The following is a 14,485-nucleotide window of genomic DNA, read 5'->3' as shown; positions in this document are numbered from 1 at the left end:
CAAGGGTAAGTTTCTTATAGTCATTTATAGTCAGTTAATATATAATATAATATTTGGTCAGTAAATGTCTGTTGAAGGAGCAATATCAACACATATTAAGCAGACAGTCTACTAATGCTCAAATGGACCAATAAACTAAAGTGTTACCTCAAAAATTGGCCAAATATTGTCCCAACAAACCATACAGTACGTTATTGGAAATGTTATTTATTCAGCATTCAGATTATGCATAGGTCTCAATTAAAAAAAAAACAAAACAAAACATTTACACCAAGACATTTACACTAACGGCTGATTTTGTGGTGCTGGGTTACATTTTACATTTTGTTTACACCTGCATTTAGTCTTAAAAACAAGGCCTTAATCACTTCCCTTTGTCCAATTTTGCCTATTTTTATTAGGTAAGTATATATATATATATATATATATATATATATATATATATATATATATATATATATATATATATATATATATATATATATATATATATATATATATATATATATATACAGTATATAGTCTATGTAAGGTGTATAGAAACTTTCTGATATTTAGATCTACTATTAGGTAAGCTTGTACATAGTACATTTGAAAACAAAATGAGTCATTAAAGAGCAGCAGTTTCCTTTGGTACTGTACATGCAAAACTACTCAGAATGTGTGTTTGGGAAGAGAAATTTTTGCTTTTTAATTTCCCTCTCATAAGAGCATAAGAATGATTTCAGTAACCAGATAGTTGTTGATTTTTGTGGCTGTTCAAACGCAATCGACCACATGAGCGTTTGTTTACTCTAAGGAATCAGTCTTATCGAGTGTTTTCGACTACCTCTGGAAGCGGCCAAAAGTGGACAAGCTCAAAACATTTCAGACCCTGCATTAGTGTCGTCCACTTGTGAACGGATCAACAAAAAATGCATTTTAATTCCAGGTGTAAACAGCATCTTTCAGTCTTTATTTGAACACATTCCATGTTTCTAGCCTCCATATTGAACAAACCGAACATTTTTCAGCATGTTCTTGACAGCGTTTGCTCTCAATTTAATGAATAAGATCTACAACCACAACAAAAAAAAAAGCTTAACTTTAATTCACCAGCTTTGATATGTGTATAATCTAGACATGACAGCTCAATTATCTCAGCCTGTTTTATAATAGAAAATGCCAGTGAAAGCAAGTGATTCAGTAAACAGTCTTGTTTTTATTGAAATAATTCCTCCAAATAGAGATCTTACCACACGATAGGATTTATTTGTGTTTACTCAAAGTGACTTGCGGACGCAGCTATTCATCAAACCTCAGATTTACTGTATTCATTATTTCTGTCTCTTGGCAAAAGCAGTCAGTCTTCCTTCCTGTTGTTTTAATCTCCTGTTTTGTCAGACGTCAGTAAAGTAGCATCTTTCCGCTTCTCCTTGGGAAGGTTGTGAATTACATTAGCTATGTATTTGTTGCCATGATCCAGAGGAGAAATTGGATTTTTATGTTGGGTCAGTAATGTTTGTTGGGGTTTTGGTTGGTCAGAGCTTTTTCGTCCAATTCGGTGCAATTGGATATTTAACTCAGTCTTTGTCAGACAGATGACCGCGAGCTGGAGGAAGACAGTTTGGCCTGTTTACTGACTATTTACATTCTCCTCTTTTCTGTGTCCCCACCAGGTACTTCTTCATCGCCTCAATCAGTATGCTGCATCTAAGATTGATAAGAATATCACGGAGGAGACTGTCAAGGTCAGTTGTCACATTCAAGCCTCAGATATTAATATTTGATAGAGAAATCGTTCACTGAAAGATGAAAATGACTATGCCATTCCAAACATGCATGCGTTTTCATCTATAAAAGGAGTAGTTTAGCAAAATGCTCTTTTTTTTATTATGATGAAACAAATTAGCTTAAAAAAAATCACCAAATATCACCCATAAGGCAAGTGATAAGAAAAATTTAGTTAATTAAAATTTTTTTTTAAATTATGTATATAACAATAGATAATCTTGAAAAAATATTATGTAAATAACTACAGTTTATGTAAATGCATAAAATTACTTGAAATTATTAAAGAAATTATAAAAAAAATATAAAAGTGACACAAACTCATAACACTCTAGGCACAAACTCTAAAGCGCATGGCGGAAAAGCATGTCCGAATCCACTTTTGCTATTTTAAGGATGAAAAAATATGGTTTACGCCATGCTGCGTTGTCCAACAGGGTTGTGCTTATTCTCCTAATCAGTTATGGGTGTGTTTAGAGTATAACATGCATTAAACCAATAAGAGTCTCATCTCCAATTCCCTTTAAGAGTCAGTTGAAAAACGAAATGCTTCACTAGCGAGAAAACAGTTAAACAGACAACCTGCAGTGCGAGGATAAAGAATGAGCCTCCTCCATTTGGCCTCTTTACTTTCTCTTTACTTTACTTTTACTCTTTACTTGGATAAGGTGTTGTACGCACTCCACTTAAGACATCCATTAGCCTACATATTTAATTTAGTCTGTTAAGCCCAAGGATCTGTTTCAAAACTAAATTCAGTTCTAATTTCCATCAAACAAATAAATGAACAATACATAAACAAATGAACAAATGAATAAAGTGTGATCAAAAAGCTTTTTTCCAAAATCCGACAGGTGGACAAATCTAAACTTGTTTTTATTAATTTGAATATAAATATGCATATAATAAATAATAGTACTAATAATAATAACATTATAATAAAATTGCAAACTCAATATTTTTTTTGTGCTCTGCGCTGTACTCAGCTTTTAGTTGGTCAATGGCGTGGTCTATTTCAGATCCTCAAAATAGCAACGCGCTAACAGTGCGCCTTAACACACCTCCTTTATAGACCGGAACACCCATGAGTCCACAAAGTGGTACAAATGGATTTGCTATTTAAACAACATGGTGCAAAACTTGACAATTACAGTTGTGCTGGTCTGAAAATAGCAACAAAATCTGACAGGGCCTCAAATGTGATGAAAACTGTAGTTATTAAAAAAATCCTGAATTAAACAGTTAAATTCACTTTTCATTACATTTAAATTCTTTTTATGTGTTTGTCGTTTCTGTAGAATTTAAAATATATATATATATATATATATATATAGAGTGGAAAAACAAACAAAAAAATAAAAACAGTTAGAAAGATACTTGTACTCTAAGATAATCACAAAGAAATTTCATGAGATTTTTAAGATGGAAAGAGAATTTTCTTGTAAAATGCTGTGTGCTTGTGTGTGTGTATGTCATGGTACTAATAGTTTCCATACTTTACATACCTGAATACAGTGAATAATTGTAAATTGACTTTCTAAATTGACTTTTCTTTGACATTTTAAAGTTATTAAATGAATGCCTCAAAACAATGGTGCATTAATATTGTATAAATTAACAAACTATAGTTTACTGTATATTTATAAATGTTTCTACCATTTTTTTAAAAGTAAAAATCTAACAACCACAAATGCCATTTTTTTGGCCAATAATTATGTTATATATTAGCACTTCGCAATCATAAGAAATTTTCTGACACGTACTAGATTTTACATGAGTGCCGTTGAACGTCATTGGTTTGTTCATTTCCTAAGTTGAATTATGACAGGTTTTGGAGCAAGCAATTTGACAACCTTTGCATATTTATAAAGAGCAAAACATGAACTACTTCTTCAAGCAAAGGTGCATGGGTGCAGGAAACGGTTGTAAACAATAAATTTTCAGCCTGGTTGGCGGTGCGTGACAGTAAATTCAACGCAGTCTTACTGGGATTTATAGAGGGACAATGGGAGCATGTAAACAAGCTCTGTTTGCATGTTCAAGAGTGTTTCTGAATATACATGTTTTAGGTTGTGTGTGCAGGACGCTGACTGACCAGAGGCCACGCAGAGTTCAGGGTTATTGAATGTCTGAACTCTATAGCACACAGCTGGCTTGTCTTCATATAGAGTGCTCCCTGAAGATTTTGGACACTTAACAGATGTTTTATAAATGTCTGAAGGTTACAGCGTTAGGTATAAAATATCAAATGAAATGTCTTAAACAATTATATCAAATGCATAGTTCAAAACTGAAAATTTGCTGCTAATTTGCTGACCTTCATATGATCCAATGTAGGCAACTTTTTTTTATTCAGCAGAATATTAAAACATAAAATGCAAGTCAAAAGCTAAGACTTGAGAGTGAAAAAAATACATTAAAAAACAAACCAAAACTCTCATGAAGTACATTTACATTTAGTCGTTTGGCAGACACTTTTATCCACAGCAGCTTACAATTGACGAGGCTTTCAGCAATTCAATAAGAAGAGGCATTACACATAGTAAAGTGCTAATTATACAGAGGAACTGTTTGTGCTTAGTAGGGATGCAAAGGTTCTCTGTAAAAAATTGTATCGTCCCATTGTCCTCCCACGGTTCTGTGCACCCTGTGATCCACGGTTCAGTATATGCATTATTATTATTGGTTTGGTGATTAAAAACAACTGCAACAAAGCAAAAAAACTAAGCATGTTGTTTACATCGTTTCCTCACATGTCTGTGTGTGGAGTTTCTCAGCATGGCCAGAAAAGGAGATAAAGTGCCAAAGCGCAGGTGAGACCAAAGCACAGCACATTGTTATCAGTGTTTCAACAACACTTAACGTAAATTCAGACAGACACAAAAAAATTACGACTGCCAATTTTTTTGCAAGGATTAGTGGTCGCTTACAGGCGGCTCGAGGTCCATGGAAATACAACAGGTCTGTTACTTCAGTCCCGCTCCCACTGGGTGTTCTTCCGCACTCGGTCGCTTCCACTATTTATTCACTGTGTTTCCCTACTGTCTACTCTTCTGACTGACTGTTCCCACTGAATTGAGATGAGAGAGAAGAGCCGAACACTCTCTCTTTGCTTAGGTTTCATTTATGGTGCTGATAAATCACAATGGAGCACTCTGTAATGATGGTTGATAAAAATGTGTAGTTCCCTTGGTAATGCAAGCTTAATGTAAACAGAAGTAATCAATACTGGAAAAGTGCTCAGTTATTAAGATATGTTGACATAATTAATATCTGCATAATTGGTTAAGGCTGTTGAGTCAAAAAACAGGGGAAATTTAAGCTTTTTCTCTCTTTATTTTTCTTAAGCAATTTATTTGAACATACAATTTTCAAAATGCCCTACTTTTATTTAATAATGAGAGAACATGCCATTGTCAGGTGTTTGTTACCTTATAAATATGTATATTGTTCTTTGAATTTTTCTGTAGTCATTGTTTTTCTAAAAAAAAACATGATCCATACCGAACCGTGAGTAGATTGAACCATTGCACCCCTAGTGGTTAGAGAATTAATTCCTAGAATAAAGAGGGGGAAGTGTTTTTTTATATAGAAAGAAGAGTGTTTCTACTGGTGGTTTGTCAAGCCCATTTCATAAATGTAGTTTCTTTTTTTTTTTTGAGATATGGAGTGATTGTAAGAAAGTGTTTGGTGCAAATGTTCAAATTGGTGCAAGTGTCAGTTAAAGTGTCAAAGAGATGAATGCGTGTGGTTTCTACAGGTGGTTTGTCAAGCCCACTCACATGTGTGAGGCACACTCAGAGCTGCATTAAGTTTTGAGGTTGTCGTTATTTTGAGAAAGTAAAATGATCATGTCTATCATTTATTTTTACCAAAAGTCATGGTTATTCACTTTATTTAGCCTTTACAGTGGGGGAAATTTGTATCGAACACGTCACCATTTTTCTCAGATAACAAATTCTAAAGGTGCTGTTGATGTGAAATTTTCCCTGAATATTGGTAACAACCAAAGAAATCCATATATGCAAAGAAGAAAAAATAATTAAATTTACAAATGAAGTTATGTGTAATAAAATTAAATGACACTGGGAAAAAGTATTGAACACATGAAGAAAGGGAGCTGTAAAAAGGCAGTGAAAGCCCAGACAGCAGATGAAATCTCTCAGTAGTTCTTCAGCAACCCTCTGCCTTTCCTCAATGTAAATTATTATCAGCTGCTTCAGTCCAACATCTACACTATCAGGATGATGAATATGAAACCAGGGTGGACAAAGTGTTAAATACATTTCACTTTAGGACTTTCTCCCCATAATTGCATGGGTTTGCTCCGGGTGCTTCGGTTTCCCCCACAGTCCAAAGGCACGCACTATAAGTGAATTGGATGAGCTAAATTGGCCGTAGTGTATGAGTGCATTTGTGAATTTGAGAGTGTTTTTCAGCACTAGGTTGTGGCTGGAAGGGCATCCACTGCGTAAAACATATACCGGAATAGTTGGCGATTCATTGAGCTGTGATGTATATATTATGTTATTTAATCTTATTTTTTAACATATCAAATCATTTATTATTAAATCAGTTTGATTTCCACGTTGTTTTCTTTTCTTACTTTATAAACAGTCACAGTTTTTGTGTTTTTACACCGATTTTACACACATGGTTGCAAAATGACCATACCAAATGAACCTTTGATATTCATTCATTTTTGCAAGCACATTCTAAAAAGTAAGAAAAAATGAAAATAGAAAACTCATTAATAGAATTAATTACTTGCAAATCCATAGAAAATAAAACCTCACAGGTGTCACTTTAGACTCATGTTATCATGGATAAGGAGAGTGCAGTCACTTCCAGACATTTTTAGACTCTCCTCTGTTTTTCCAGATATAGACAATGTCGCTCAATCAGTAAGTCAATGTTTCCATGCGTTTGCTTCGCAGGTGCTGTTTTCAAACCTGGAGGAGATCCTGTCTGTGCACAGGGACTTCCTGAACATGGTGGAGGAGCTGCTGCAGCCTGATCCAAACCCCTATCATGAAGTGGGCCACTGCTTCCTGCACTTTGTGAGTCACTGTCTGATACGCTCTCTCTTCACTTACTGTATTACACTCATCACTGCTGAAAACAACAGCTGAAGATTGCTTCAAGCAAGTTTAAACTCCAGAGGCCTGTTGAACAGAACAAGTTAAACAAACTCGTAGATTGAGTTTTAGATTCAGATAAGAGATTTGGACGTAAATTGTGAAAACAAGACAATGTTTTTGTTTGTCTGTAATAAATGGTTCTTTGTTTGAAGAATTGTTAGATATTTGGACATTATTTCTGAAAACAAGACAATAATTTTTGCTTGTCAAGAAAAAAGTTTCTTTGATTGAATTTATTTTAGATTTGAATATTTTTTTCGATGTTTGGATTTTGTTTCCAAAATAAGACAATATTTTTAACTTGTCTAGCACAGTGTTTCCCAACCCTGTTCCTGAAGGCACATCAACAGTCCACATTTCAACCTCTCCCTAATCAAACACACCTGAATCATCTTATCATAACATCAGAAGAGACTCCAAAACCTGAAATGAATGGGTCAGATAAAGGAGACATCCAAAATATTTACTGTTGGTGTGCCTCCAGGAACAGGGTTGGGAAACACTGGTCTAGCAAACATTTCTTTGAAGATTTATTGGTCACACTTTATTTTGATGGTCAGTTTGTTGAATTTAAGTTACATTGCATCTGCATACCAACTAATTCTCATTAGATTAAAAGTAGACTGTTAGGTTGGGGTCAGTGTTCGGGTTAGTGTAAGTTGACGTACTTTGCAAAGTTTCTTATAGTCAGTTAAATGTCTGTTGAAAGAGCATTATCAGCAGATATTAAGCAGACAGTCTACTAATACTCAAATGAACCGTCAAAATAAAGTGTTACGATTTATTTGAGATATTTGGACATTATTTCTGAAAACAAGATCATATTTTTTATTTGTCTAGAAAATGTTTCTTTTAAGATTTATTTGAGATGTTTGGACATTATTTCTGAAAACAAGATGATATTTTGCTTGTCTAAAAATGTTTCTTTGATTAATTTTTTTAGATGTTTGGTTATTTTTTTCTGAAAACAAGATAATTTTTTTAAGTGTCTAGAAAAGGTTTCTTGATTAAAAATAGATTTCAGATGTTTGAACATTATTTCTGAAAACAAGCGTTTTTTGCTTGTCTAAAAATGTTTCTTTGAAGATTTATTTTAGATGTTTAGACATTATTTCTGAAAACAAGTGTTTTTTGCTTGTCTAAAAAATGTTTCTTTGATTAAAGATGTTTTAGATGTTTGGACTTTTTTCTGAAAACAATAAAATATTTTTTGCTTATCTCAAAAATGTTTCTTTGAAGATTTATTTTATATGTTTGGAAATTATTTCTGAAAATAAGATAACATTGTTATCGTATTAGCGTATCTAGAAAAGGTTTCTTGATTGAAGATTTTTTTCTGAAAAGTTGCTGTTTTTTGTCCCTTTAAACCTGAAATTTCCCCCATTTTATCTCAATGAAAGTGTTTAATTTTTTTTTTTCCACACTGTAAAAAAATCCTGGTTGTCTTAAATTTTTAAGCTGAAACAAATAAGTTCATTGAACATATTATTTTAAACTGACTTAAAAAAGCTTGCATAAGTTACAGTGACCTAAAAACGTATGCTGTCAGGACTAATTGATCATATATTTTTTTACAGTGCAGTTTTTTAAATAAAAACTTGAAAGGATAAACATTGCAGATTCCTTTTCACAGTCAACTTTGATCAGATTTACCGAAGAGCCTAATGGTTTTAGCCTGTATCAAATTTTTTTTCCGAGGATTCAGGTGATTGTCAGAGAGAAGACTGTGTTGATCTTTGGATCGGTGTGTTTTCTTCTGTGGGCAAAAGCTCAGAAATTCTAGATTTATGAGTCAAACCTCTGAATAAGCAGTCAGCTGTATGCAGCTTCTGAGCTTTAGTAGATCTTGTCTTATGTGTGTTTGTGTTTGTGTGTATCTGCTCAGAGAGGACGCTTTCAGATTTACGACGAGTACTGTGGAAACCATGAGAAAGCCCAGCGGCTCCTGCTAGAGCTCAATAAGATTAGGACAGTTCGCACACTTCTGCTGGTAAGACACTTAGCAGTGCACTGTGGATTGTTCTGCAGTGTGTTTTCAGTGTTCATTGCTGCTGTTTTTACACTCAGTTTTCATCACATTTAAAAACTGACATAGAGTATGGATTTATAGTGATCAAAAAAAAAAAAAAAAAAAAAAAAAAAAAAAAAAAAAAATATATATATATATATATATATAAACAGCAAGGTTGAAGCAAAATCTTGTTTTACTGTAATTTTCTATTTATTTTATTTCAGATAAGTTAATTAAGAAATATAATCACATTTTCATAGATTTTTTTGTATTACAATAATTTTATTTATTGGTATTTTTCGAGTTAAAACAAAAACCAAACTATTATTACATTTGTATTGTGATTTATTTCTTATTTAAATGATTTATTGCTATATTAACAAATATATCTAATAACAGTTGGGAAAATTCTTACGGTAGTAAGGAAGATCTGCTTCAATCTTGTCTGTCACTGTGCTATTTATCTACGTGAAGGCTACAATCATCAGAGAAATACTGAGAGATCTGTGTGGCTCTATTACGCACATGGGAACGATGGGCGGGGCCAACCAGCTCATTCGCATTAAAGGAACAGGCAACAAAAACAGCTACAATGTCATAACAGCTCGAATTTCCCAGATTTAAGAAGGTATAATAAATAATTTGATGGGTGTTTTGAGCTGAAACTTTACAGACACATTCTGGAGACACAAAAAACTAAAATCTTAAATCTTAAAAAAAAAAAAAGGTAAAATAGGCGCCCTTTAAATAAAATCAAATACAATTTTAGCATTTTTGCCTAAATTAATTATTTTTTTTTTATATAATATCTACTTTTTTATCATTGTACTTTTTCATAATTTTACTATTTTTAATTTATATAATTTTACATATTATTTTTAATTCTTATTTATTGCCATAGTTCTTATAAAACTGCTCTATAAATTAAGTTTATTTTAGTCCATTTAATAGACCACACACAAACAAGCACACAAAATTCACACCCTATTGAACTGCTAAGCATATCCTAACAAAGCCACTGTCAAAGCCTTCATTTGCATTAAACACATGCTCAAGACTGATGTTTTTGCTGGACATATTTCCGGTTCTTGTCCCTGGACGATGAGCTCATTAATGATCATTGTTAATGGTCAGGAGCAGGTGAAGGTCAGGTCTGACACTGAGGCTCAGAGCATGTGTGTGTGTGTGTGTGTAACACTAGATCTCTTGACCTGCTGCGATACACTTCAGCTCCTTAGAGAGACCGACGTGAATTCATTTCCACTGGCCGAACAGACAGATTGTCCTTCAGTTTTGTAATGTAATGCAGGCAGACGCTGACCGCTCTGAAACACTCAAATACATTATACATTAAAAGACAAGCTGCACACTTGTATATTTGAACATTTGTGTCAAGGATTATCTTATGGATATACTGGTTTTGAAATATGAAACTTGTAATTTAATATATTTTAAGAAAAGTAAAAATTCTTTAGTGCTTTTAATATCATAATTTATTTTTTTAATTTAACCGTTTCAAATTTTATTTTAAACATTTATTTTCTTTTTTAATGCGAATTATTAGTACTTGTTTTGAAATGTTTTTATTTTATTTTGTTTTGTTTTGTTTTGTTTTGTTTTGTTTTGTTTTGTTTTGTTTTGTTTTGTTTTGTTTTGTTATGTTTTGTTTTGATTTGATTTGATTTGATTTGATTTGATTTGATTTGATTTGATTTGATTTGTTTTGTTTTGTTTTGTTTTGTTTTGTTTTGTTTTGATTTGATTTGATTTGATTTGTTTTGTTTTGTTTTGTTTTGTTTTGTTTTGTTTTGTTTTGTTTTGTTTTGTTTTGTTTTGTTTGTGTAGAAAATGTTTCTTTGATTATAAGTTTTTTAGATATTTGGACATTATTTCTGAAAACAAGATAATATTTATTTTTGTCTCAAAAATGTTTCTTTGATTGAAGAATTTTAAAATATTTGAACATTATTCCTGAAAACAATAGATTTTTTTTTGTTTTGTTTTGTTTTGTTTTGTTTTGTTTTGTTTTGTTTTGTTTTGTTTTGTTTTGTTTTGTTTTGTTTTGTTTTGTTTTGTTTTGTTTTGTTTTGTTTTGTTTTGTTTTGTTTTGTCTAGAAAATGTTTCTTTGATTATAAGTTTTTTAGATATTTGGACATTATTTCTGAAAACAAGATAATATTTATTTTTGTCTCAAAAATGTTTCTTTGATTGAAGAATTTTAAAATATTTGAACATTATTCCTGAAAACAATAGATTTTTTTTTGTTTTGTTTTGTTTTGTTTTGTTTTGTTTTGTTTTGTTTTGTTTTGTTTTGTTTTGTTTTGTTTTGTTTTGTTTGTGTAGAAAATGTTTCTTTGATTATAAATTTTTTTAATTTTTGGACATTATTTCTGAAAACAAGATAATATTTATTTTTGTCTCGAAAATGTTTCTTTTATTAAAGAATTTTAAGATATTTGGACATTATTCCTTAAAACAATATTTTATTTTATTTTATTTTATTTTATTTTATTTTATTTTATTTTATTTTATTTTATTTTATTTTATTTTATTTTATTTTATTTTATTTTATTTTATTTTATTTTATTTTATTTTATTTTATTTATTTTTTATCCAGATAAAAAAAAAACACATGGTGACAAAAACTATTTTTAAAATATATTTTATTTTGTTTTGTTGTATAAAATGTTTATAAAATTAAGTAATTAAATTGAATTAAATTAAAGTAAAGTAAAGTAAAGTAAAGTAAATTAATCATTTCATTTCAGCTAAATTTCAAATAAAAACACTTTATAAATAAAAACATGTATGCTATAAATAAAATAAAGAATAAAATAAATGAAATTATTAAATTAAAACTTTATTATTAAATTGTTATTATTAAATGTTATTTTTATGCTATTAAAAAAAACCTTTTAAAAATGTATTTTAATATTTATTGCTATTTTATAAATACAGTTAAAGATAAATTGAGATAAAATAAGGTGTTTGCCCACAAACACACATATGATTACTCATATTCTCTGAAGTAAAGAATAATGTAAGTTATCTACACAGTGGGATTGCGAGCTCTCTTAGATTTACTGCTTCCTGAGTCTTTGAACTCATGCTGTGCAGCTACACAGCCATAATTGAATTTGATTTAATGGCAATTTTATAGCTATAACCTTGAAACAGCCACTGTTTCAACCTTCTGAGACTTGAGTTCAAGTACAGAATATTAGCAAAGAGCGCACTGGGGATTTTCTGTTATATTTTGACCCTCTTTTCATCTGTTAATCTGTTAAGAACTGCATGTTACTGGGCGGCAGGAAGAACACAGAGGTTCCTTTGGAGGGATACCTGGTTGCACCCATTCAGAGGATCTGCAAATACCCATTACTTCTGAGAGTGAGTACAGATTATACATCTATACACATTTCAATCTGTAGTGTATAACTTGTTATTGTTCATTATTTTTACTTGAAATATATATAAAAGTAAATCAGGTAGTGATGCTTTATGTCATCACTTTACTTGGAGGGACACATTATCATTAATTCATTTTCAACAAACTCTTGTATTTAAACATGACAGTTATGTACAGTATGTCCGTCTAGTGTGTGTTTACATTGAAAATATCAACACAAACACTAAAACGAACCGTTTCAACAAAGGAGTCCATAAGTAGTTCAGAATGAGTAAATGAAAATGTGCCCCTCTAACTCAAAGTGATGATGTAAAGATGCATTAACAGGTCATGAGTGCATGTCAGTTACATTTAGCTTAAACTAAAGTGTTAATTAATACATTAACAAACATTAACGTTCAAGTTAGTTAAGTTCATAATAAAGTAATGTTTAATGCACATTGTTATCCGTGTACTGTTATTCAGAAAGAAATTTATTGAGTTCATTTAATTTAAATTATAAGCCTATATACTGTATGCATTCACTGAAGCAGAGAAAGGAAAACAAACCTTCTGTACTCTTCTTATTTGTGTACAGTGTAGTAAACAACATTATTTTAGTCAAAAAGTATCCTTAAATTGTGAAAACCTGCATGATAATATGTTTAATTTGAGACATCGGTGTGATGGAGAGTTTATTTGACAGTATTGCAGAGAGCTAGCACTCATGCAATGTTTGTTTCATTCATACTGGCAGAAAGAGGGCACCCTTACACAGAAAGTCCACAAGTGAGACTCAGAAAAGTAATTTCATATGATGTTCATGCTGTATTCAGACGCTCATACAGTGTTTATGAGTTGAAAAGCAATCTTTTTGATGTTTGAAATATATAGCTTTTAAGATGGTGATGTACTTTCCAGACAAAAAAAATCATCACAATGTTTTAAACTCACACATACAAAATTGGTAACCAGAATGTTTTTGCTTTTTACCATTAATTTAAATTTGAAAGTGCTGAATGGTATGTCATATATTTAGTCACATAATCATAATTGTTCTAAAATATCACATTTTGTCAATGTAAGTTAGACAGCATTTTGTATATGATGACAACAACAGTTCAGTTTATTTTAGCAATACATATACATCTAACTCAGTTTCCCACTTTTAATGATGACTTTTGTGGTGATGTTCATGTGCTGTCAGCTTGTAAAAACAATTCCACGTGACTTCAATGCAATAGAAAACATCCAGCTAAAGTTATGTTTGAAAAAGACATGGATAAAGATAAAACTTTTTTTTTTAAAATAAAAATTGTGGTGTGTTTATAATGTAATGTATAACTAAATTGTGACTATATTATGTATTTAATATCTCATTATGCCATAATTATTTACTCTGGATTGCAGAAAGAGTTTTTTTTTCAACTGACTGACACTGATCTGTTTAATTTTGGAGCAACATAATGGTATTTACTGTATATCATGAATTGTTTTGATGCTATGCTAAACCTACATGCTGGCTAGCCTTAACGCATCAGTTGCTAGTTTGCGATTTTGAAAAGTACAGTCCCTGACAAAAGTCCTGTCACTTGTGTACAAACTGACCTGAAGTGCAGCTGAAATATATTTCTAATGGCTCATTTAAATCCCAACAGCTTTTGTAATTATGTTTCAGTGCAAAACGAAACTGTCAAAAAGTAATCTAATATTCCCAGCTTGGTAAAGCCCATTGAGTCAATTTTTGCAAAGACATACAGTAAGTGTTGTCGCCTTGTAATATGAGATTCACCTGTGACTATTAATGGATTAATTAGATCTCAGGTGTGTATAAAAAGCACCCCAGTACACTAGAACTTCACATCAACTGCAACTAGAACCTCTACAAACATGCCTAAGATTCACCCTGAGACTAAACTGTTGATTATCAAGAGGCTGAATACCAGATCCACTGCTGATGTAGCAGACACCTTCAGTGCATCTCAGCGTCAAGTACAGAGGATTAAAAAAAAGACTGGAGGGATTTTTGACAAGCCCAGGTCAGGCAGACCCTGCAAGGCAACTGATGGAGAGGACCGTTTGTTGCCTTGAAAATCCAAGGCCAGTCCATTTTGCACTGCAGCAGAGCTCCATGAGACCTGGTCACCTGAAGTCCCTGTGCCGACCAGAACAGT

At 31.7% G+C, this 14,485-nt stretch overlaps 1 protein-coding gene across 1 annotated transcript in view; it reads left to right on the top strand.

Moving 5' to 3' along the window:
* The window catches only part of prex2 (phosphatidylinositol-3,4,5-trisphosphate-dependent Rac exchange factor 2), a 288,313-nt gene that overhangs the window by 34,789 nt on the left and 239,039 nt on the right, over nt 1–14,485 (top strand). Inside the window, exons 2-5 of the mRNA XM_056450252.1 lie at nt 1,659–1,730; nt 6,708–6,830; nt 8,797–8,901; nt 12,212–12,313. Coding sequence (XP_056306227.1) covers nt 1,659–1,730; nt 6,708–6,830; nt 8,797–8,901; nt 12,212–12,313 — 402 coding nt within the window. The remainder of the gene's footprint in view (nt 1–1,658; nt 1,731–6,707; nt 6,831–8,796; nt 8,902–12,211; nt 12,314–14,485) is intronic.

The sequence above is a fragment of the Danio aesculapii genome, chromosome 24 (genome assembly GCF_903798145.1).
Source record: "Danio aesculapii chromosome 24, fDanAes4.1, whole genome shotgun sequence".
Lineage (NCBI taxonomy): Eukaryota > Metazoa > Chordata > Actinopteri > Cypriniformes > Danionidae > Danio > Danio aesculapii.
This window is presented reverse-complemented; position numbering and strand designations above follow the sequence as displayed.